Consider the following 25,657-nt stretch of genomic DNA (forward strand, 5'->3'; position numbering starts at 1 on the left):
ATGCAGAGCCATGGCTCCAGCACTGGCCTTGGGCCTCCCAGGTCCGTGTATGAGCAGAGAACTGTGATGGTCCATCAAATCCTCCCTTCCCTTGCCCACCTTCCTCCCTTCTCACATTGCAGCCCCTTGGAAAGGGACCAACCACCCACATCACCATCAGGCACCATCCCTTGGCATTGTCCCAAGCTAATCCTGGTTTCTTTCCAACCACTTGTAAGACCATGAGACATCACCACCATCCCCACCAGCCCCAGTTTCTGCTTGCCTCCATGAGCCTGCAGGAAGCATCCTCCGGAGAGCAGCCACTGTGTCAAAGAGCAGAAGGGTTGCAGCTTTGGCCAAGCTCTGGCAGGTTCCCAAAGCTGGGAAGGAGAAAAGTGTTATGAAAACATTCATCAGAAGGCGGTGAGAAATTAGAAGTAGGTCACTTGAACTCCAGCCCTGAGGAAAGGGGTCAAGCCCATGGGGTAAAGCACAGCTGGATGGGAAGAAGCCAGCAGAGTTTTGGAGGAGAAACAGCTTGATTTGTTAATTTGCTGACAATCCCCAGGCTGGGCTTTTCCTCCCCTTGGGGATGCTGGTCCAGACCCACGTGCACACAGCGGGATGTGGACAGTGCCTCAGTGATGGGGTCTGGCCCAGGTGACTGGGACCATATATCTGCTGTGAGCAAGCCATAGTGCAATGGTATTCTCCTTTTAACACACATTTTGGGGATCATGTGGTGCTTTTATTACCATTTGAAGACACTTAAACAGCACAGGGCCTTGTTTTCACATCCTCCAAATCTGAGTGGACAAGTCTGACATTCATATTAATGCTGATAAAAACATGACATACAAAATTAACTTAGTACGGTTCTGCCAGTGAAGTTCTTTCCTTTTCACTTGCACACATTTACCAGTAAATATCACAAATACCAGTTCCAGCACCTCCACTGCTGCCCTCTGCCCAATGCCAGGCAGCTGTTCATAGAAGCCAAACTTCCAGTGTCAAAAGCAATTTGTGCTTGAGAACATTATCTCCCAAGAACAACATCCTTCACTTTGGGCACTTTGTATATTGTAATTTTTGAAGTGCTGCTACTCAGCAGACTGAAAATTTGGTGGAGAGCTGGAGAACATAACTTCTTCTGTTTCTTGTCTGTAGGGGAGAGCTGAACCAAGTGAGTTCATAACCAAGGGGTTATGAAACCAAGTGTAAGGGCTGCTGGTGAGGCTGGAGATGTGAGCTGGGGAGGAGCTACTGTGACAGGACCAAATGGGAGATGTTGCTTTAGCCATGAGCTGAAAGAGGCAAAGGGGAGCAAACCCTCTGTGCCGGCCCAAAATGCAGCTGAGCCGTTTAGACGTGGAATCACAGAACCAGCCTGGTTGGAAAAGACATTCAAGATCATCGACTCCACTCACCAACTTGACCTACCAAGTCCTATCAGCAGTCCACGTCCCTTGGTGCCATGCCCACACATCCGGGGACACCAAGATCAAGCATCTCTCTGCAGAGCCCAAGATCCTCTACAGAACAGAGGAAACATGAGGAGCAGGTGACCCTCAAAGAGCATGGGACAGGGCCAGTAGTACTCAGGTCTCCAGCCAGGTAGGTGGTGGAGGCTCTCCAAAGACGGCATCCCCTTGGATGCTGCATCCAGGGCCGTGGGGAGCCAAGAGACACATTCAGCCTCCCTCTGCTTCCAACTTCAGCTTGCCCTGGAAGGCTCTGTAACCTTGCTCCTTCTGGGAGATTTATAGCTTGGCCCCGTGGCTGCGCACAGTTCAGAGTTTACATAAATGCTGGGCAAAGTCCATCGCTGACATTTCACGCCATCAAGGACCGTAACAGCTGCTGAAACAGCCAAGTCATAGGAGTTCGTGTTCTGGAGAGAAAGGGCTTTAAATCTTCCCCTGCCCAGCCCCTGACCTCACGTCATTGGGCTGCTCCAGCTGCCGGCAGGACTGATTCATTCTCCTGCAGGGAGATCTCCCTGGGCAGTTGTGCGAAGGCTCAGCTCCAAGCTCCACCAGCCCTGAGATGCTGCCATGCATGACTGAGGCTCAAAGGGATGGAGCACAATCACGGCCCCACCTGCACTTCAGGGAATCAAGGATATCCTTCAATGTAAGAAAAATCAAAGCCTGAGAACCAAGGCGACTCCCACATCGCCACATCACCATTCCCAAAAGCTCAAGGCAGGGACAGAAGCCATAGAACCTGTTTATGACTTGTACAAACATGACGAACGGCTGCTTCGAAAGCATTTCAGATGGGCTGCTCGTTGTCTGCGTCTTCATAAGCTAATGTTTGGGAATAGTTAAGGAGCTGTCTTGACTTGGTTAGCTTGGTAGCCACAGATGTTCCACCGAGCTGACACAGGATTTATGTCTCAATCATGCAATAATGTTTGGTAGGCATTGCGTTTTGGGGGAGATTTATGTCCCACCAGAGATCGAAGAGAGATTTACACAGCCTGCCAGAGGTAGGGCTTCAAGAGGAGCCACCTGCAAGACACTGAGCATGGAGTCTTACTGCTGGAGGGCAAGTTCTTGGGGACACCGTGTCCTGGCCCCTGCTGACGTATTGCCCTGCTAATGTTTTCTAGTAATAAAATGAAACGCAAAGTCTAAGGGAAGCTGCCTGGTGACAGAAAGCATTTGCAGCATGCTTCCCTTCCTCCATCTCTTTGATGGGAACCCATCATGACCCGGTCCTACAAGGGAGGTGATGCCCATCTCCTTCTCTTGTTCTCCATGGGAAGAGCCCAGCAGAGCTGTCACTCAGAGGAAATATTCCTGTGATGCAAGTGAAGTCCACAGCAGCTTCATGCTTCAGGCAGGTACATCAGCATCTTGAACATCTGCAGGTATGGCCAGAAAGTAGCTGGAGCTGATGGCTGGTTTTTGATTGACAGCTCTGAGCATGCTCTGGCATCGGAAGGAGCCAGCGGTCCCCACGTCACCAAGCTGGCACGCCAAGCTTCAAATTCTGGCTCCTTCCCCATCGTGTTCATCATTAATGTGGGAATCGCTGTTAATCAGCAAGTGCTCATTTCCCTGTTACTCATCCATAACAGGACATGGCCAGCACGCCAGCACCTTCAAGAAGTGGTTGTTTAATGACTCGTACCTTGAAGGCATCCCAGGAAAAACAAGTACGAGCAGAGTCACTTGGTGTCAAATAAACCACAAATTTTAGAATTCGCTGAAACAGTGACGTTTAAGCGCATAAAAGTTCTGGAGGGGGTCGTCAGATTTCAGGTAGCATTTGGCCAGGAAAAACAATGAGGTAGTTGTTTTTTTTTCCTTAAACAACTCCCTCAAATCCCTTTTTTGGAAAAGGAGGAAAGGTGAACAACAGCAGCGAGGGTGGTGGGCAAGCAGCATTTCAGCCACACTATGCAAACCTCTCCAAAAAAGAACACCAGGGACAGGAGCCCCACAGCAGCAGCTGGGCAGAGGGACACGAAGGCTTGTCTCAGTCCCAAAGCACTGCAGATCCTTCCTCAGTCCCCTCCAGCACTTACCTCCTCTCTGTCCCCTTCTCTTTCTTTTAATTCATCATTTTTGCTGCCGCAGAGGGTCTGTGTTACCTGCAGGTCCTCAGTGAAAAACATGGCACATGCATTGGCTGGATGGGGGAGCAGAGCCTGGACTGCACTCCAAACTGGAGATATTCAAAACCTGCCTGGGTGTTTTCCTGCTCAACCTACTGTAGGGAACCTGCTTCAGTGTGGGGTTGGGCTCAATGGTCTCCAGAGGTCCCTTCCAGCCCCTACCATTCAGTGAATCATGCACCTACGGCTGAAACTCAAGAATATAGCTGCGTGCATTAGTACAGCACAAACAAATATCAGTTGCATGTGTATGGCACATGCAACACACATTTCCAAAACGTTTTTGGGCACAGGCACCTTCCTGCTCCTGTACAGCCCACACTTCTCCCTGTTCACTTCAATAAATTCAACACATGCAATGAAATCAACTTACACGCAATGCAGCAACACCGTCCTCAAAGAGAAAAATCTATGGAGTGAGCCACCCTCAGGCACGCAGCCCATGGAGCTGTGCAGGTGGGGACACACGTGGCTGCATGGGGACATCTGTGATTGTCCCCCCACCCCCCGTCACCCTGTCCCAGCACAGGGGCTGGAGGTTGAGCTCTGCATGAAGGCGCTGCCAGGGCTCCCATCCAACAGAAGGACTGGGAGTGTTCTGGCACCATTAGCGGTTTAGGATGTGTTTTTTTAATTAAGAAAATAACAACTCTGCTGACTTTTCTGTTCTGGTCCTGTTCTGCTCTCGTTAACTGCTCTCGTTGTATCAAGCAGCACCCCAGCCCAGGCTCAAGCCCTAATGACTGCTTATGGGAAGCATTTTGTTTCGTAACAGTGGTTTCAGCCAGCAGAGCACATGAGAACATTTTTTCGGGAACATGAAAGATGCTATTTTAGAAACTGTTCTCCCCCATGTTTATGGTGCTCAGAGATGCGCCAGCTCAAACACTTTACAGCCACGTGCACCATTTAACCCACTGGGGCCAGGCAATGGGGCGTGCAGAGGTCCTGTGTGCCAGATGTTCGGTGGGGTGGCCATGACCCTGGTAGGTTGGGTTCCTGCTGGTCATTCGTTCTCAGCCTAACAGCCTTTTCTCCTCTTCTGGCATGCTTCATCCCCAGTGGGAAGGTCCTTCTCTTCCCTGATGAGCAGACCCCATGCTCACTGCCTTGTCCTCCTTGTCTCCTTTGGGATTACAAAGCCCCATTCAGTATTGTGGCTTCCCATCTTGAGATCTCCCCAGAAACCAGACCCCACCGAGGCCAGCAGGTCAGCTTCAACAAAAGGCTTCAGGTAGGTCTAAGAGCTCCCATGCTGCGCTGGGGATGCCACAAACCCACCAACACTAAGGCAGGAGGAAGGTTCCAGCAAAAGCTCCATTGAGATCACAATCCACCGTGTCCAACGAAAATACACCCTCGCCTGTCACAGAGCTAAGTGGAGTCACCCAGAGTTATGATTTCCTTTCAGCAGATATTTCATCTTCATGCTGTCACTTTCGCTTAGGCCATGATTAAAACAATAAACCCCAGAGAAGCCACCCTGCTCCCCGTCAACAGCTGCTTCTCCTCACTGCGAGCCATTCATCACCAAGAGGAGAGAGGGGAAATTAAAGACAGATTATTATTATTATTATCTATTATTTGAGCCTGCCACGCTGGGCGAGTGAGCTCTCCTTGGTGAAGCCCGAGGCGGACCTGTTGGTGTGAGGGACATGCCATGCGCTGAGCACCTTTAGCAAGTCATAGCCCTTGGTGGATTACCACTGCTTACCTCTGAAATCCTTCTTGGCCATTTGTGTTAGATCCAAAACCTCATCTTGATGAACAAAATGGCCAGTAAGTGCACCACCTTGACTACCAATATGGTCCTTGTCATCTTGACTCAACCCACTCTTCATCATCTCTGCCATGTCTCAGCAGGGATGGCAGCGTGGGACCTTCGTGGCACTAAACAAACTGGGTGATGGGGATGAAGCAGGACCCTGGTTGTCCTCTGAGCCTGCAATCATAGAATCATAACGGATGGAAAAGACTACAAAGATCATCAAGGTCCAACCACCCACTTACCACCAATGTTGCCCACTGACCGTGTCCCTCAGTGCCACGTCTCCACGTTTCTGGAACACCTCCAGAGACAGTGACACCACCAAATCCCTGGGCAGCCTGTGCCAATCCACCACCACTTTTTCTGAGAAGAGATGTTTTCCAATACCCAACCTGAACCTCCCCCAGCACAACTTAAAGCCATTCTCTCTCATCCTTTCACTGTTACCTGGGAAAAGAGGCCGACCCCCCCCCTCACCACAACACGTCCCTTTGTGCTATTACTGTAGTCATGAAGAATCATCCAGCCAGACTGACCACAGGGCTCATGGAGGAGACACCTAGAACTACCTGCCGGAGAGATGCTGAAGAACACAGCCTTCATCCTGCCAAGCTCTGGACACAAAACATCCTGCTCAGATGTCTCACTTGAGCCATGCTGACATGTGGTTGTGGCAGGCACATAGCAGCTTTCCAGGGAGTTCATTTTTCAAAGGCTCAGTGCGTTCCATTTCGGTAAGGCTGGAAAAATCTATTGTGTCAGTGTCCTGGCCATGCCTGTGCATATTTGCATTTTCATTACAGTATTTTTAGAGATTTCCACTCCTCAGCCTGATTTGGGATGAAGTCAAAAATGTGAAATCTTGGACGCTACCACAGGAAAAGAAACTCAATTTTTCAATTGGTGTTAGATACAGCCCTCGGACGTGGTGATAGATGTGCTGCCAGCCTGGAGAGCTGCACTCACCCCACAGATAAGGGCTCGATGTGGCCTGGGAGGGCTCTGTCCCCCAGGGAGCTGCTCCCAGCCCATCCTACCACCATAGCCACCTCAAAGCCCAGCAGTGCTAAGGAGCCATCCCAGCAGCATGGCGTGACTGCCCATGCACAGAGAACTCATCTCCTCCTCATTTGATTGCATTTTGGGCAGATGGGACCAGTCCTTCTGCCCAGCTCTGTCGTACATGGTGCACTTTGGGGTGTCCTGAGATGCATTTGTAAGCATGGCTGATGTTAGCACCTCCCACTGTCAAGGACAGCTGCAACCACCCCTTTGCCAAAGCCACCTCTGGGCTGGAAACCAGCAACAGCGAGACAACATCTGGCACTGCTCGGCCAGGCAGAGGGAGGAAGCAAAGCAGAACTGTGCCCACAGCTAACAGACCCCAAGAGTATGAAAGAGGACATGCACACGCTATAAGGTCCTCGCCAGTTCCCAAAAGTAGTTGTTGGCCTTCCAGCCCCCACCACAGACAATTTATTTTAAAACCTGGCAGCTGCTGAGCAGCCTTGGGTGCATGCTGCTCTCCTGAACCATTGCTGGTGGGAAGCACAGGAGTTCCAGGTCCACAGAAGGAGCCCGGATGTCCTCACTCTCCCTATACCAAATTCCAGAATTTACTTGTGAAAATGGTGGGCTGTACGGCTCTGGATTCCTCCTCTTCCTCCACATTCATGCAGTAGCAGATGTAGGGCTGAGCAAACCTTCGGGACCAACAGCTGCAGCCAGAAACCTATTGGGCACATTTATCGAGTGAGTTCCTGTGCGAGCAAAGCTCTACAGCCACACAGCTTTCCTCCATCATGTTGATGTTTTAAGCATTTCTCACACTTCCACTAGCACTGAGTAAAACAACAGCCCAAATTCTCACTGAAGGATGCCTCAGTCATTGGCCTCACCTTTAGCCCAGCAAACTCATGTCAGATGAAGACCAGGCCAAGAGGGATGGATGTACTGGGATCCCGAGGAGAGGTCATGCTGAGCAGCATTGCTGGGCAACACCACCTCAGCTCTGCCGGTGTTCCTCCCCAGAGCAGGATCCCACATCTTGCTGAGGAACCCAAACAACTCTGGTCTGGCGGTTGGCTTGGAAGCTACACCATTTCCAACTCTGCTTCTTTAGACAACCAGGCAATCGCACGCAAGGGGCTGATGTTATCATTTCAGTGTCAGAGGAACAGCTTGGCTCAAAGCAAGTAACTACCACAGCTCTGAAGATGCCCTCCTTCCCTTAGTGGGCTCCCAGGCTTCAATCACCCCACACTTTCACCTCAGATACCCTAACTCAGTGGTCAGGAGCTGAGCAGGGAAGCAGTAGAGCAGCCCAGCCATGCTCAGGATTCCCTCCTCAACAACAGCTACTGAATCCCCAAAGCACAACTCACCAACTCCAACCAAGCTCGGTGCCTTCCTCAGTGAAGAAAAAAGCTCTACCCCAGCACCTCCCCACTCCTATTTTAACAGCTTACTGCACCAATTAGCCCTCATTAGCCTCAGAGCCCCTCCCTTGTTTAGCAGTGAAGCCTCTTCCCAATTGAGCTGATCCCATTTTGCTCCCCACCCAGGCAGTGGGACATGGCACTCTTCCTCTTGTGGCTTTCTCATCGCCAGCCCCCCAGCACCCCCACGATGATGAGACCTGTAGGACCTCAGGGCAGCGACACCTCACACATGGGGCAGCTGACAGAAAAGACTGGGGAGCCTTTCCCCGCCTTTTATTGAAAACGATCGCTTCTATTCTAGTGCAAACACTGTACATTTTACATCACAAAGCCAGAGATAGTTTACAGGATACATTTCCACCTGGGAGCCCCCCCAGCCTCACCCATCATCCATCTGTGCCATGCTTGCAAATCCCACTCACATAGAATCGGTGCCTGCTCGGGCATTGGGAAGGGGTGGCTGAGAAACCAGCGCTTGTACAGAGCAGCCGTGTGTGCCTCAAGATCATTTTTTCCCCCCAAACCATACTTGAACATGGCAAGAATGGGGGTAACCATGGCAACGTCCTTGGAACTGCAACTGAACGTCTCCTAAAACCCCACAGCACTCCGTGCCTTCAGGATAAGACTTTGAATTTGCAAATCTATTTACACAGTTCAGTAAAATACAGACAAAACGTACACCATCATAACATTCTGCTTGATGGATGACAGTGTGTGCTGGCTGAGGCCATCGGTGACTGAGAACAAACAAAACCTGTCCATCGATCCAGCTGCACTCGTCTAGCAGATATATGTGAGAAAAGCACTACTGACATTATGCGAGCCCCTTCGTGTAAACATCATAGCGTGGGGCTTGAGATGCATCTCTCTGTCCAGGGATGGGTAACACTGGTGGGTCGCAGCAGAGGGCAGCAAGGCAAGGAGAGGGTGAGCCAGGCACTGGGCAGCCAGCTGAAGAGCATCACATTGCACCGGTCCCTTTTCCTTCTGATCTTGCAGGACACAGTCTTCAATCATGGCTCTGTTTGTCTAGGCACGGGAATCAAGAGTGAGTTTCTAAGTGAAGGCTGAGATTTCCAATGGGATAACCTGGCTCCAGGAGCTGGATCCGCATACTTGTCATAGAACTAGTTCGGTTTAGAAACGCTAGCTCCTCTGCACTACAGAAGGAAGGGCCAAAAAGAAAAAAAAAAAAGGGGGATCAAAACAGACCATCAAGGATTTCTTAAAATGCGCTGCTTGCTCAGTCTTGCTTTCCTTGCTCCTGTTGTGTTTGCAGACATCATCTCTTATTTCTAACTTTATGTTCTGATCACAAGTGGATTTCTTCTTTTATCAAAAATACCTACACAGGAGGATAGAAAAGTCTGCAAGCAATCACACACACAATCGCCAGCACAACTTACACCGGTTTGGATTTGGGGCTTTGTTTCCAGCGTAGCTCAAATACCTTGTCTGGACTTCCATTCATACTCTGCCAGTTTAATTTTCACCTTCACTTTAAAGAGATTTATTTCTCATTTCCTGCAACGTGCTCTTTTAGACTACCACACCCCTCTGCCAGACATCTGCACATGCCCAAGGTCTCTGCAGCAAACACCAAGATGGAGACCTCAGACCTAAGGAATACCCCTCATGGCCGAGATTCGTTCTCCTCCCTACATCCCAGCGTGGACCACAGAGCAGCTCTGCTGACTTCAGTAGGGCAACTCCAGGGCAAAACCCCCCTCCATTAGGGCACGCCTTCTGGAGAAGCACTATTTGCCATAAATAAGCCCCTTTCTCACCCAAGGTTTCCAAGAAGCAGGCACCACCAGCAACATAAAAGATCCTAACTTGCTTGCTTTCATGGAAGATGCCCCTTTTGGGTTGCATCTCCTCTGCTTTTCACGGAGAGAAGGAAATTAGGTCCTAACAGGCTCTCCAGAGGAGGGAGGGGAGCAGGGGGGGAGAGTAAAGGAGAGTGGTGAAGCCTATAGGGCAGGTGGCAATGACAGGTCTGTGTGTTCTCCCTGCTGAGACGTTACCCATCCTCTGGGGGACTGGTGGAGACTTTCCACTGGGACGTCCTCGTGTGCTCCCAGTCACAGGAACCTATCTAGTCAGGTAGGCAGGCGAGATCCTTGTCTTATTATATCAAGATGCAAATGCCCAAGAGAAAAATCTGCATGGAGACACGGCTTCCCTCCAGCCCCACTGCTGTGGGGTTTCCCATGGGAAGAGGAGAGCCACTGTGAGTGCTGCAGGAGGCTGTGGGGAAGGGCTCTGACAAGGGTGAGAGAGGTTGCGGCTGGAATCCCAATGCACGGCTCCAGGAACCTGGATGCAGCACAAACATCCCAAACATTTTCAATGGACTTTATTTCGTTTAATAAAAAACACCAACCAAGCTTGCATGTATATCTTATATATATAAATATATACAGTATATATAAAACAAATGCATCTGGACAACACCTCTCCCTGTGGCACAAGCCGTAAGGCATGGAAAGGAGTGTCCTAACAGTCCTATTCTTGGCACTACAGAGCAACCCCCTCTCCATTCTCCCCCCCACTCACAAACACACACATCGGCTTTTCTCTCTTCTCTGGCTTTTCAAGGCACCGGCAAAGCGTGCGAAGCCCACAGAGATCTTCCTCACGTCTCCGTCCAGGCAACCCGGGAAGGATGCTCCCATCCCATCGCGCCAATGGGCTTCTCGCAGTCAACATCAATGGCATTGCCTCTGTGGCACAAGGGACGCGGGAGGGGACAGAAGGTCAGGTGGATACAATGGAAAGCAGTGACCGAACAGTTTCTTCTTCTAGGGTGAGCTGGGGTGGGGGAGCAAGCTTTGCGCCTCAGCGCGGTGTTGGGTGGGAGGCGGCCGCGGGCTGAGATCAGCGGAGGTTTCTTTTTGCAGTCCCATACAAAAATGGAAAACAACAAAGGTGAGTCTGTCCTTAACTGAAGAAGCTCGTAGTATACTGAGCAGAAGCAATAAACCTGACAATAACAAGAAAAAAAATGGCGGCATTATCCCAAAAGGAAGGAGGAACCTTGTCACTCGAGCGGTTCAGTTTGCTCCCGCTTTGGTCCCAATGTTCAGTTCTGGGTTGGGGTTGGCTTTTTTTTCTTTTTTTCTTTTTTTTTGATATTTTTTAATATATATATTTTTTTATTTCAGCACAGAAGTTGCGAAGCAGGACGGGTGCTGTCGTATTTTCTCCTTCTGCGAAGCAGCTGGCTCCAGTCATTAATTGACTGTGGGCACTTGATTCCTCTGTAAACTATATTCTTTTGCCTTCAGTCTCAGGTTGGCAATACTGTTGGCCATATTCATGCCCTGCGCCGGGCTGGCGTTGGTACACGTGGTGGAGTAGGTGGCCATGGCACTGTGTGGTGGGGAGAAAGAGAGAAACACTGGGTCACAGCGGGGTCCCTGCACCGCGGCAGAACTCTGCACTGCAGAGGTTAAACCCTGGGGCTTCCATCCCCGTGGGATGTGTTTCTTACACGAGCATGGGATTGTCACAACCCTTCACTGAACACCCTTGGAAATCTCTGCACTGCAGCCCACTCGTTGAGGGACAGCCAACGCCAGAGTTGTTTAAGGCAAGAGGAAATTTTCCACTTCCTATTCACTAACCCAAGAGGTTTGCAATGAGGTCAGGGTGCCCGGCCTGCCAACTAGACCATTGTCCTTAAAACTATTCCCACTGGAAGCAACGTCCTTTTGATGAGACCAAGTTTTGTTTTTACTGCTTGAGAAAACACGTCAGTTCTGAAACACATGTTACTTCAAAGAAGCGCTCCGGGAAAAACTCATTTCAACAATTGTGATGCCTGTTGGTTGCAGAATCTTGGAAGGCAAAATTCCACATTTTTTCCCCCTCAAAACTTCAGCTGATCCTATAGAACATGCCTTAAAGGCTGAGGGGGAAAAAAAAAACCAAAACATTATTGCTGCTTTCAAATCACGTCTTTGTTCGTGAAAAACAGTACTTTTGGCAGCAGAAGCTGAACAAAGATGTCAGAGTCCTTTCTTATCCTACCAAAAATGTGCAAATCTGCTTTCCAGACCACTAGAAAACTTGTTTAACTCATGCATCCCAGGCCTCTGCAAAAAGAACCCACCCCAAAAGCCAGCAAACTATCTGATGTGGTGCATTTCCTTATGGGGGTCCACAGATAAACACTGAGTGAACCAGAGATGCCAATTTAACATGGTCAGCACATTCAGAAGGAAACCCCAAATGGTGTCAGTGGTGCTCAGCCTCCCAAATCACCTTTCTGGGTGGCTCGTGTCTGAGGCTCTGGGAAATATTCTCCCATATCCATAGAACCATGGAATCATAGAATCGTTAAGGTTGGAAAAGACCTCTGAGATCATCTAGACCAAGCGCCAAGCCATCCCACCATGCCCACAGACCACATCCCTCAGTGCCACATCTCCACGGTTCTTGAACACCTCCAGGGATGCTGAGTCCCACATCTCCCTTCCTTCCAGTGCTGACCTCCATGACTGGAAGAGCCTTTGCAACAGCAAAGCTTCCTGGAGGCCTGTGGGGTTTGCTGCAAGCACGGATGCCAGCCGTGGCTGCACGCTCATCCCAACGCACTGGCACTGCCTCAGACATCATGGAGCAGAGCAGGCCCAGTTTAAACCCAGTTGAGCACTGCCTGAATCCTCTAGCTGTCAGGAGATCCAGACCAGTGCTATTGGAAGGTTCCACCTTAGGTGATATTTCTCATTTTATAAGCAGGGAAAAGAACTTTAGGGAGGAATGCCATATCTGCATGGAAACAGAACAGCTCACACCCATGGAAATGCCTGCTAAGGGCCGTGGATATACAACTGCTAACAGCCTTTGAACTGTACAAAACCCCTTGCAGGAGAGAAAACACTCAAGACACTTTGAGAGTTTCTAACAGCTACTGGAAGGACGTGGAGGTAAGACACTGAAATACACATATTAAAGCACACCTTTTCTTCCTATATTCCTCCAGAAGAACCCAAGAAATTTCAGCCCCTTCAGCATCCCTGAGTGCAGGAGCTGTGGGGTGAGCCGTAGTGCCCCCCCATGCCCCTGGGGCTCAGGGATGCTCCGGCTCTTCCATGAACTTCCATCAACTCCTTCCCCATGTTTTCCTTTGGGCTGCTGACCACCCTCTGCCCTGTACAGCAGCAGCAATGCTAGGAGACCTACCCTGCTTGCAGTTTCCCAAGGTGTATGGGGAGCTGGTGCGCATGGAGCAGCCTTTCCCACAGGTACATCTTCCCTGTGGTTTTGTGCTGGGAGAAATGAGGAGAGCCTGAAGGATGCTCCAGCTTAGATAAAATAGGAATTTTCAGCCTCGGGTGAAAACTGTCCCCATTCTTTGGCTGACATTCATAAACTTGGCTGTATTTATGACTACTCCACTATCTCCCTTATTGAGACTCAGGTTTCCTCCTCTCCTCCCTCTCCCACAAGATTATTATTATTTTTTTTGGCATCCAAAGACCATATATATCCGCTGCCCAAGTCCTGCCTAAAACTCCGAGGAGCCTCCTGCTCCCCAAAGGCCTGGGGGAAATTGCTGCTGGCCCATGAAAACCCTGCCAAAGCAAAAATTTACAGAAACACTCTCCTTTAGCAAATTACTCTATTAGAAGCAGTGCATGCAAAGGCTTCTCCTAACATTGCTCTGCTTCGAGCAGTTGTTCCAGAGACTCTCCAAGGCCTAAATAAAGGTTGAAATCACTCTGCAGTCCCCCCATCACCCTCTCCAGGCGCAAAAGCCAGGCTCCTTCCTCTCCTCAGCTGCCTATTTTCATGAAACACAGAGGAACATCGCGTTTCTGAGACCTAAAATCCTCCTTTCAAATACGGTTTTCAATGGACCACGGAGTCAAAGGTTGTAGGAGTGGGAAGTGCAGGCTGACAGCACGACTGCTAGTCTTGTTTTCTTAGGAACCTACGCTAAAATATGTCTAACCAAAACATTTCAGCTTCAAAAAATAATAGTATCTACTTGGCTATCTACGCGACGCAGAGCTGCAAATAGCTTTGGTTGACCTGTAGCTGAATGTATTTGGAGAATAAACACACTGATTGAAAACTTGCCCCAGATCTAACAGTAAAAACAGCACCGGCCACGCAGCTCTCAGCCCTGTCTTGGAGCAGCTGTGAATCAGAGGCTGCTGGGGCAGCCTGAGGAGGTGGGGAGGGGGCAGAGGGCCATGCAAACACTCTACATGGCTGTTTTTTCACCAAGCGTCCAATATGTAATAACCCTACTGAGTTCAAAGCCTTTATGAGGCTCTGACAACCTGGCCCAGGTGCCCATTAAAATGAATATGACTTAAGTGATGCCCAGCAGAATTAGAAAGCCGGGGAGCGGAAAGTATCTGAAGGGTCACGACCACCCCATGCTGGGGAAACCAACTGCTCTGTTCCTCTGCCAGTGCCTCCCACCCCATCGCAGGGGCAGCAGGAGAAGACAGCACGTCCTTGGTGTATTAATTTGGTGCATTAGTGGGAATGGATGTAATCTGCAAATGCCTTTGCTGAAATGCTTTGGCTACAAACAAGAGGAAGACGTCAAGACACTGGGGAAGTGTCTTCTCACCATGGAGAGGCACTGCCAGGTCTGGATCTCACCTCAGGGGGCAAAAAAACTTCCCAACGCTCTCCCTTCTCCCTTGCTCTCCTTGTTTGCATGCCCCTGATGTGCTGGGCTTCCCCTTGCCCAGAGCAGCCCCGGACAGCCCTTCCCAGTGTGCCCCTGAAGTTACCTTTGCAGGGTCTTCTCCTAGAAGCCGTTATGAAGCCCCTCGTGTAAACAACATCTTGGGAGGGACGATCTATTTTTAAAAGCGTGAGAGGTAGAAATGAGCCACGAGTGTTCAGCAGGGATCTGGTGCTGTGACCAGAACAGACTTAGCGGGGTGGGGAAGGACTTGTGCTTCTCCCCCCTAAGCTCACCACCCAAACTCCTCTCTAGGATGCAACACTTCACAGAGAGAAAGCCTTAACCTCTAATGGGGGATTTGCCAGTCAGCAGTCCTCAGGTAAAAACCAGAAGAGAAGGGCCATCTCTAAGACCAAACTGGTGGTCATCAGAAGCATCTTTTGCAGTATCTGCAGCGGATGAACCTACGATTTGTTCGTCTGGAGCTACAGGGTGGGCAAGGGTGACCCCATGGCACTGAAGCAACAAACTATCAAGGAATCTAAACATTTGCAGACCTCACTGTGCAAACAATGTTTGGGGTGCATGAAGGGGGTTAAGGTGACTAAGGAAGAAAGGACCTGGGCTCAGTGTAACGCCTACAAGCCAGTGGGAAGTTGGCTGTGACAAAGCCAGGTGAACAGGAAGAAATTCAGCCAAGGGCTACAAGGACTTGACCAACAATGAGGCCACTATGCTAAAAAAAAACACCCACCGACCTCATTTATAATTGCCTGCAAGTCAGCTGGTTCCCCACAAATCAACATATCCAGTGGATCTTGTGTCCACACTCAGCTCCCACCAGGTTGTGGAGAGGACAGAAGAGGGCAGGGAGACGTGTGATGCGTGTGGACATCCCAGTTCCACTGAGCAGATCAGGGCTGACACATCTGCATTTCTTTACCAGCACCCATTAAGCAATGCTGGCCACAGGAGATGGACACTGAACCCCCGTCTGCCACTCAAAAACACCAGGCCCTGACTGCAGGCACAGCACAGTGTCACAGCTCGTTCACACACGTGCTTGCGCTCTAGCAACTAGAGAGAAACCACTCCATGCTGACAACTGTGGGGAGGGCTGGGAGCAATATGCCTGGGGTGAGTTCCCAACTACTTACTGCCACAGCCACAGAAATCCTTCTCCTGGTCACTGTGTGGTGACCAAGTCTCCCCAAGTGCTCTGCCATAACCTCTCCTGGATATGCGCCCCATGGAAAGGTTTCTTCCTTGCTTTACACTAGATGCACAAGAGAAGCCAGTGCGATCCCTTTTGCTTCCATGTACTCCTACTTGATCCTATTCCAATACTTCCTGAACAGCTGAGTGTGCAGCCTCCCTTGGAAGCAGCTCTGGGAGAGCCACAGTGATGCTGTACCTTGGTAATGTGTGCAAGCCTGGCAGTGAGATGGAGCGGGATGGGAACAGGTAAGGAAAACCAGTGGGATGGTGAAAGTGCTGTACCCTCCAGCTGTCCCACGTGAGCATAAACAGCCCGTTAGAGCTATTGAAAACAAACGCATCTGAGGGCCATGCTCAGGCTGCTCTGAATCATGCCAGCAACTGGTCAGCCAGAGGGGTTACAGACTCACCTGTAAGGGGAGGCGGTACCCCAGGAGAGATAGTCGGTGGGTCTTGGAGCTGGGCGAGGTACTATGGGCTGCTCCACGGCGGTCACGTCCCCTGAGTAGGATTTGAGCAGAGAGGCGTTCTTGCTGGCCAGCATGGCCCTCTCATTCCGGCGAAACTTGGCTCTCCGGTTCTGGAACCACACCTGGGATGGGAAGCACACAGACCAACCATCCATCACAACCAGCACTGCTGCGATGCTCACTCCTTCACCACACCCCCCCAGCCCTGCTGGGCAAGATGGGACTCTGCAAAAGCAAGTTCTCTGCCACTGGAAACCCTAATGACAAGACAATCCTTAACTCTGCTCTGACAGAGCTCTTGTGCAATCAACTGACTCAGTGAGGTCCCTGTGGGACCAGGTCTGTTCAGTGCTGTACAACCCATCGTGTTCCCCAATTTGCTTTCACCTTCAGGAGGTGCAGGCTTGCAAGCTAAATGCCGAGCAGCTCAAATAAACATGAGCGACCTGCGCAGAGGACATCCAGCATCCTAGCCTTCAAAGGGCTCTATGAATACATCTGAATGAGCAGGTGGCAAGTATGGAGGCAGATCAGGCCTGGCAGTCTTCCTCAAGACATGGCATACTCGGGACTGCCATACGGGATGACCCAAGAGTTCGGTGACTCTGCCGTCCCATGTGGACTTCAATGATATCTACTGCCATGCTGAATGGCCTGATGATACCACCTAGGTGACATATGCCTATACACAAGCTGTGAGAATTACCTGAACTCTGGCTTCAGTGAGGTTGACTCTGCGTGCAAGGTCTTCCCGTACAAAGGCATCGGGGTAGTGTGTCCTCTCAAAGACCCTCTCTAGTGCCTGGAGCTGGCTGCTGTTGAACGTAGTCCTGTTCCTTCTCTGCTTTCTTTTCTTCTTCTCTTCTGAATTCAGCTGATCATCTAGGAGAGACAATTGGAGATATGAAAGGCTAGAAGTTTCAGTGTCCATAGCAATGTTGTGATGTGAATGTAAAGAAGTACCAGGGTGGACAAAAGTTCCAGTATGCCACTGTCCTCTCTGTTTTGCCATCTCCAAAAGGTCCTTTGATTTGCCAGCTAGGCGTGCTCAGAGGTTGCTCTTGGGGGTCAGCTGCTTCAGGAAGGTTTGACATCATTTTCTGTCTACTTTGAAGAAAGATTCTCCCCCTCCACACCCTTGCCCTCACCTGACTTGTACCCATCTCCCACATATGCACAGACTTCACATGCCATTCTTTAGCCCAGCTGCCCTGAGAGCACTGTTTGCAGAAGACGTTTCTTGTAAATGAAGGACCCACACATGCCCACAGACCCAGTTCACCTCCCTACCCCACTCTGACAACACCAGAAACTTTTCTGAGTACGAAGAATCACAAACCACTCCTCTCTGGGCTTCAAATTTCCAAGGGCTGCCCTTAGAGAAATGAAATAGATTCCTCAGGGGTAAGTATGAGTCCCATGCCTGCTCTTACTGGGACAAAGCGTGCTCATCTCTATGTAAGGAAAATGTAAGGAGACAGCTACTATTCTGGGACTGACTACAGCCAAGGCACTGCCACTCTCTGCAAGTAACTCCATTTGGCTTAAATGAGAACTGCAGTTTTGCTGCACCCAGATAAGAGACATCAGTTTGGGCAGAGATGCGGAGGTATTAACAAAGAGGTGCCAGGGCTAAACAAGAGACAAGCACAAAAGCCAGTTTTACTTGTGTGCTCATAAGCCTCTGCCTTGCCCTTGTCCAAGTTTAAGTGCCCCAGTCCCCACATTTCAGGACTTAACATGTGATGTGTCCCACCAAAATCAGCATGGCCTTCCATGCTGCTAAGCACAGTGGGTGGGCAATGCTGGAGAGGTCCCGCTGCCTCATGTAGAGGAACAGCAGCTAAACCTGGGAGCATTGCAGCCAATATATGTATGAATACATGTTAAAACACGTCAATTATTGTATCTATAAAACACATAGTGAATTACACTTGATGTTAATTAATATGCACCTGGGCCCAGATGGCACCATCACCACTCAGCGTCCAAGGGCTTGAATCATGCTATGCAGTTGCGGAATAACCCCTCGAACGTCATTCCTTTTGCCATACAGAAATGTGACAGCTCCCCTCATCTTCCCGTTCTCGAGAGGGTACATAAGGCACAGAGAGATGCTGACAAGGAAATTAAAGTCTACGGCTATTGTCCTCACCACCTGTTTGTGCTGCTTTTCACAGCCCATCTGGTTACAGTTACCGCACCTGAACGCCTTTGGAACACAGCCCGTCCACTTGGGAACAAAAGGACATTCCTCTTAAATTAAAGGAGCTTTTTCAAATTCCTGCAGGTTTACAGCCCCTCCATCTCCTCTCCAGCAGCCTGACAATCCCCATCAGGCTCCTCTCCAGCCTGGGGATTCCTGGGTGCAGAAATACACCCTCAGCTCTCTTGTATCTGAGAGGAAGTGTTTGGAGATGAGCCAGGAGGGGACTTGCAATGGGACGTGCAAGGAAAACAAATACATGTAGGAATCCTGAGAAAGCTCCAAAGAGGCCTCACTGCAGCCTTCCAGTACTTGAAAGGAGCTTACAAGCAGGAGGGGGACTGACTTTTTAGATGGTCTGACAGTGGCAGACAAGGGGGAATGGCTTTAAACTAAAAGAGAGGAGATTTAGACTAGATGTTGGAGAAATGTTTTATTCAGAGGGCAGCGATGTGCTGGCCCTGCCGCCCAGAACTGTGGGTGCCCCATCCCCAGAGGTGCCCCAGGCCATGGATGAGCCCTGGGCAGCTGAGCCGGGGGGCAGCCAGCCCATGGCAGGGGTGGGGCTGGGGGGGCTTTGGGGTCCCTTCCAACCAAAGGCATTCTATGACTCTGTGAAATTCATCACATCTCAAGCTGTGGAAAGAGAAGCTGGGAAGCAGAGGGATGGAATCAAACCAGTGCTTGTGCAGAGCTCTGTGCATGTTTCTACTTGCAGGGGCTGCCCACAGCAGGGAGCAGGAAACCCTGCACCTTCCACCCCTGAGTGCTCATCCAAAGAGGCCCCACTGGTGAGCACTGGTGCAGCTGTACACCATGCAACCCAGCAGACAGAACCAGCACTGGGAAACGATCATCCCTTCAAATGGCACAAATGCTGCAAGATCAGCTGCTACCAAGGCCAATGTCAACATGGACACTGTTCGTCCTTCTGAGCTCTCCATTCAATGCTCCTTTTGGATCTAAACCCTGTGTATGCCGATCAGATGGACAAATCACTGAAAGCCTTCAGAGCCTCCTGGGATCCCCCAGGCTTTTGAAGATCCCCTCCAGCCCAGAAGACACCCAGTGGAAGGTGTCTGGGGTCGCATGGCCATTGCTCAAATCCTGTGTGACACTTCCATACGAGGAAACGTGAGCACAACGCCCTGAGGGACGAGAAGTAAGCAAGCCAAAGGCTGTACAAGGCTGGGGAACAAGAACCCCTCCTGCCAAGCACGTTAACACCATTTGCCTGGTTTCCTCCCGGAGCAAAGTGAGACAGCGGTGATTCACAGCTCACCTCCCAACCGCCGGGCCGAGGAGCGGAAGGCTGCCGGCATCAGTGACTCAGGGCCGGGTCACCTCCATCCCCAGCTGGCACAGGGCAGGGACGTGAGTCACCGTCCCGGCACCGAGCGGTGGAGCTCAGCCTGCGATGCGTCCTGCAGCTCTGAGGTCTCCCTTTGCTGCACATCTGGAACGGCGCAGCACAGCTGGATCCAAGCGACGTGGGCAGGAGGAAAAAAGTTACGGAACAGCCGTGTGAGCCCAGAGCTGGGCTGATGATCAGCCCTGCTGGAACTCCTTGCACTGGCACATTGATATACCATGCGACAACTAAATACCGCTAACGAGGGAACGCAGACACTAAACCCCAGGTGTCTGCAAATGCCACCTTGCTCACAGCACTCAGGGCAGCCCTTGACATGCTGGCAGAGTATTTTTTCCACCGGTCTTGCTTTTCTTTGTCAGGAAAGATCCCTGAAAAATGGTATCCCTACACAGTGTTGACAGCACCAGTGTCTGGAGTCAGCAGAAACCGAAAGAAGAGGAAACAAGCTCTAAAGTTTTTGAGATGGGTCAGGGGCCTTTCATCAACATTCTTTTAATCAGAAATATTACAAACAGCGTTCTCCAAAGCCACGCTTCTCGCAAGCGCGGCCCCCGGGGAGATGGAGACGCACGTTCCTCTGCTCAGGAACCACTGCTAGATATTCTGAGAAGTTCATTTCCAAATCCCAGTGTTTCATGCTGCACTGGGGGGGTTTTGTTTCCTGTTTCCATATACGTGTTTTTCCTGTACGAGCTCTACATTCATGCACTACTTGCAAATCCAAATGCACTTCTAGGATGCTCCAGAGCACTTCTAATTGCTCCCAAATAACACAGTGTCCTATCCTTTCCTCCTCGCTCATCACGTCTCCCCTTGCAGCGGGGCAGAGCCGCTGTCCTCATGTCAGGGGCAGTCACTGGAGTACCATCAGATGCATCTGCTGGGACATCACATTGAAAATATAATAAACCAAAACAGAGCTCTGAACTGAATGCCTACATGTAAAGTTAGAAGATCAGTATTTTTTCCAACAGTACGTGCAACCGCAACATATTTTGGATTTCCAGTTTGCAGGAATGCCTGTACATACTTGCTTTCATTCCAGGTCGGAATAAAAACAAATTTCCAGATGGGGTTTACATTGTGTGGGTAGTTTTGAAAAGTTTTGACCGGTCCTATTAAGTCTTGACGCAGAGATTAGAGTGCATGTATCAGATCTGAACCGAAAGCCAACAACTGGGTTTCATGAAACAAGAGACTGAGACTTTCACCCGAAATCACTTACAGTAAGGCAGGGCAGATTTGTCACATCGCTTATATAAACCGTAAACCAAGGAAGAATTCCAGGAAAAAAATAAGGAATCACGCTGTAATCACAGCCTGAAAAACAAGAAGTTACCACCAGAGTTTGGATTCAAGAAAACCAAAACAAATCTATTTCACGGGAGAAAGCAAATCCAGAAACGAAAAACCTAGCAACTGATAACTCTTTTGAGTTAGAAAAAAAGTCCTGCAAGACAAAAAAATGAAGGTTTTATTTGGAGCAGTGGAGAAGAAAGAAAAATAGAGAACAGAAGGGAGAGGAAAAATCTCTTGTGTGGGTTTGAATTTTAAGAGCTTCACAGGCGCGCTTTGCAGTTTTATTCGCTCTCTGCTTTGCTTTCGGTTCCGTACATCCCTCCAAAATACTGTCATTCCTTGGGTACAGGGCAGCTTGGTCAACACAGGAAAAAGAAGGAAAAAAAAGCAAGAAAGGTTTAATCAAATCTAATTCTCCTTTCGTAGCCCCAGTATCCCGATAGGTGTCCAGGGGACGGTGACACGGGTGTGAGATGCATCACCCGTGCACAAGACTTCAAATTATTTCAATCACACAGAAAATCTCAGTATCTGAAGCTCTGCCTTGTTTGGATCACCAGGAACACAGGAATGAAAAAAAAAAAAAGAAAAAATAGAAAGAAACAGATGCCGCATTTTTTAAAATGTCATCGGGTTTGATTATCTCATGAACTAGCCAAGTTCACCTCCTCCATGAGAAAAAAAATGGTCATTTTGTGAACGCAGTGCAGGATTTCAGGAAGGCAATACTGAACTTTTCGCATAAAAACTGAGTTTTAATATTAAATAGAAGAGCGCGTGCATTTTCAGTGTTACCCGGGGGATGACAGCAGTTCCTCTCCGAAGTGTCTGCAATGTGGAACTTATCAGGATAATTTCTAGCTGACCGCATACAAACAATTACATATCATTATGGAGCTGTGAATAGCTCTTGCATGGGTTGCGTGCCTCCAGCCTCCCAGCTCTGCTTCCAGGCTGGGAGCTTGCTGAGGTCCTGCACAGCCCTTCACCGGGGCACCACGAGCCCTATCCCACAGCAGCTGGAAGACAGTGCTCCTCTTTGGGATGGTTTCAGCTCTGGTGCTCTGCCTCTTATCTGGAGGGAGTCCGCAGAGCCCATGAGATCGTGCCTTCTGCAGTTGTGCGCCCATAAGATGCGCCCTCTCGCTAACCATGTCCATGCTTCTGCTTGCTGGACTTGGTAGCGGCGACGGTATTGAACAAAAAAATTGTAACTGAGATCCAATGGGAATCCAGAGATTCTTCCTAGAAAGACACGATGTTAAGCACTTATTACTGGGAGAACAACATTTGCGGGGGAGGAAGTATACATCCTTCCCCAGAATTTGGTACAAAGCCACTGAGAGTCCCCCTAGATCCCAGAGACAAGCCTGAGCTCTGCTCTAACAGCTCTGCTTTGATATTCGCTAGGGTTTTCCTCCTGGGCATCCTACAGCTCATGGCTTAGCCCAGCTCCTCTAACAAGCCTTTCCGCCAGGTCTTGGGGTCAGAGTGTTCCCATAATACAATAAGGGCTGTATGGATCTCATAAGCTCCAAGGCACAGTATGTTATGTGTTTGGAATTCCTCGTATGCTTTTATACTTTGTTTTACATATTGTAATTTTTATATGCATTACCACATTGATCCTTGGAAAATTAATTAAAAAAAAAAAAGGATAATCAAAAGCAAACACATAGTTTAAAAGCCTGCCAGCGGCAAATCATGTTCTGTGAGACTGCACTTTGTAACTGACAAAGAGACCAAACCACCAGACCGTGGCCGGGATCCAGCAGGGTGGGTTTACCAGGCAGGGTGGGGATGGGATCCAGCCGGGCTGCAGACCCCCAAGCCCCTCGTTAGGGCAGCCCCATGCCGCCGACGCATTGGACCTGTGACAGAGGAGCAGAAACGCAATTGCACAGCTCCTCCGGCCAAACCCCACTGCCGTACCCAAGGCACAGAACCCATGGCACCCCGAAGGGGCTGTGCCTCCCCGGTGAGCTGGGGCACCTTGGCCTTCGCAGCCCCCATCTCATTTTGGGGTCAGACCCAGAATGAATGTGTTGGGCAGGGCTGGACATGAAGTCATGCCTTTGCAAGGTCAGGGTATGGCTTCCAACGCCCACATCCTCTTCCCATCAGCTCCCCTTCCCATGCCATGTGTCCTGATGTTTCAACTTAGAAACGGCACTCATGAAGCCAAGATCAAACTTCCCAACCTCCGCCCTGCTCCGTCGGTATTTTCTCATTTCCAAAGCCCCTCCCTGCCCTAGTTCATTCCAGATAACATCCGTCTTTCCATCTCCCCAGCACCCTTTCTTGGCCTTTCTGAAGAAGCTCAGAAGCCCAGCCATGTATAGTCATGTATCTCTGCCTCTTTTAACCCCCAACATGCACGCAGGGCGCATCCACACACATGCGACTACATAGAACACTCCTCTTAAGAGTCAAACCTGCTCTTACAGACCGACCACATACACATCCAGGACTTCCAGGTAGGAGCAGACCAGCACCAATATCCACGTCCTCCCGGCCATCACCAGCTGCCTCCAAGGCAGTGGCAACAAGCTGTCACCAGAGCCTGGCAGGGCCAGGTCATTCATTTGCTTTCTGCACATATCCCATGGCATTAGGCTCCAGACAGTCACACATTGTAGACACATGGCATTGTTTCCACCTGCTGGATTTACCTAGGGTCTCCTATCCCTGTTAACGGGATGTACTGGAGCTAGGAGCACAGTGCGGCGTTTGCACCAGCCCTTCTGGATGGCACATCCCATGGTTTTTTTCAAGATCTCTCCAAGCACCGAAAGCAGTCCCTGATACTTAAGTAGACAGAAATCACTTCTCCTTCTCCTGACAGCCATGGGTTCAGGCACGCTGAGCCTCCGTGTTAATACTCATGCAGAAGGCTGCAGAAACCATGATGCTGGGGCCCCGCAGCCCCCCTCAAACCATTCCCCCATCCAGCTCCCACCCAAACTCTGGGCAACGCTGCTTTTATTATTCATTTTCTCTGGTATTTAAAAAAAAGCGGCAAAAAGTCCCCGTGAACTTCAGCCAATGAAGCTTTCTAATGGGGAAAATTAAAGCAGATACGCGTATTAAAAAAAAAAAACCTTTTGTTGAGGCAGGAGAGGGCTGCTTTGGGGGTATTTTTTTTTCAGACCATATACAGATTACAAATGAGACAACTGGCATTTGGGGCAGATGGTTCATTTCCAAACACTGCGGCCGCTGCAAGAGTCTGTAAATGTTACCTAGGGCCTGCCAACCCACATCAGCAAAGCTCAACTCGGGCTGACCTGCCCAATGAGTGTCTGAGCACGTTGGGTCCCCGCCGTGCTGAGCAGCGCCATTATCACACAGCCCTACCCCAGCTGGGTCTGGAAATTCACTTGGATGTGGGCTTTGTACACGGGACCCGCGCAAGCAGACAACGACCTGTGGGATGCGCGCCAGCTGGCCCCGGCGGTGCATAGAAACGCTGTTCTCAATGGATATTTCATCTGTTTGTCATCCAGACACGCAGACCTTCGAGCTGCATGGCAGAGCGGGCTCCAGCTCACCTTCGTGTGGTGGCCAGGGCCATTGCTGGAGCCCAGAGCATCAACAAGAAGGGAAGGCGCAGAGCAAGGCGAGAACGCGGAAACCGGCTCCCCAAAGGCTGTGCTCCCCTTTCATTAGCATCCAAGAACAAATAGGTTTTGACCAAATCAGGCCACCAAGTGACATGCAAATCAGAGCGGAGCCGCTGCAGAGCTCCGCTCAGAAATCCAGATTTTGACCGCTAATGCATTTTATGGGTCCCTCTTGATCACGACTGGAAAAACGATGACATGCAAGGTCCAGAAATAACAGAACTTGAGCCCGGCTGTCAGCATCCAGCCCACCTGCCTCTTCCGAGCATCCCGACAGGGAACGCATTCCTTGGGTGGGGATAAAGGGCCTTTATATCCCACTGCTCGAGGAGGCAAAGACATCGGAGCGCTTAGGGCCATTTCAGAGTGTAACTTTCCCAACACAGCGGCGTTCCACAAAACAGGACCACGGAGGGGGATGCTCCAAGGGCTCCCATGAGCCCCGTGCCCCCACTCCACCCCATGCCAAGAGAAACCGAGCTGCGACCCACCGCCATCCCCAGCCCCTTCAGCGTAGCGAATGCATTTCACATTAGCTAATAAATTGCTACATCTTATGTTTCCTAGCCTGCTGGAATGATGAATATTTCGGAATGTGTTTTGAATGGTTCCCTGCCAGAGTCAAACAATCATCTAGAGATTTTAAATCAAAAGGCTGAAAAATGGAAACCTCTGTCTTTCCACAAAGTTCACTGCAGTTTGAGAAGCCCAACTCCCAGCAGAGGAGGCAGAATGATTGTTGTCAGAGCTCCTGCGAATTGGGGCAAATGAGTGATGTGCTGGAAATGGCGCTCCCGAACACGGATTAATAACCTTTGCCTCCAGGTGATGAATATGTTAGCAGATTTTGGCTTATTGCTGCCCTTCATCAGGCTGCAAAGTCAGATATGTTAACCTTGAGGATCAGACGATGTAAGGAAGCTGTATGGAAACACAGGATATCTCCACCATAAATTGCTGTTCCCAGCCTGCTGCAGGGTTAGTGGATG

The 25,657-nt window shown here is 50.1% G+C and overlaps 1 protein-coding gene and 1 long non-coding RNA gene across 3 annotated transcripts in view; both read right to left on the reverse strand.

Annotated features, from left to right (window-relative positions):
• Window positions 556-7,806, reverse strand: LOC110402784. Its single transcript, XR_002441297.1, has 4 exons — window positions 7,760-7,806; window positions 6,996-7,107; window positions 5,322-5,549; window positions 556-5,120 (listed from the first exon to the last, which is right to left on the reverse strand). It is a non-coding gene; the product is annotated as an uncharacterized LOC110402784 (long non-coding RNA).
• PRRX1 (paired related homeobox 1) overlaps window positions 10,162-25,657 on the reverse strand; it is a 33,497-nt gene continuing 18,001 nt past the window's right edge. Inside the window, exons 2-5 of one of the 2 annotated variants that reach the window (XM_021405234.1) lie at window positions 16,872-17,047; window positions 16,106-16,287; window positions 14,581-14,649; window positions 11,061-11,194 (exon numbers count right to left, since the gene is read on the reverse strand). In XM_021405234.1, coding sequence (XP_021260909.1) covers window positions 14,598-14,649; window positions 16,106-16,287; window positions 16,872-17,047 — 410 coding nt within the window. In that variant the 3' untranslated portion in view covers window positions 11,061-11,194; window positions 14,581-14,597. Of the gene's footprint in view, window positions 11,195-14,580; window positions 14,650-16,105; window positions 16,288-16,871; window positions 17,048-25,657 lie in introns of both variants that reach the window. The other variant, XM_021405233.1, reaches the window with a different exon arrangement.

Source organism: Numida meleagris, chromosome 7 (genome assembly GCF_002078875.1).
Source record: "Numida meleagris isolate 19003 breed g44 Domestic line chromosome 7, NumMel1.0, whole genome shotgun sequence".
NCBI lineage: Eukaryota > Metazoa > Chordata > Aves > Galliformes > Numididae > Numida > Numida meleagris.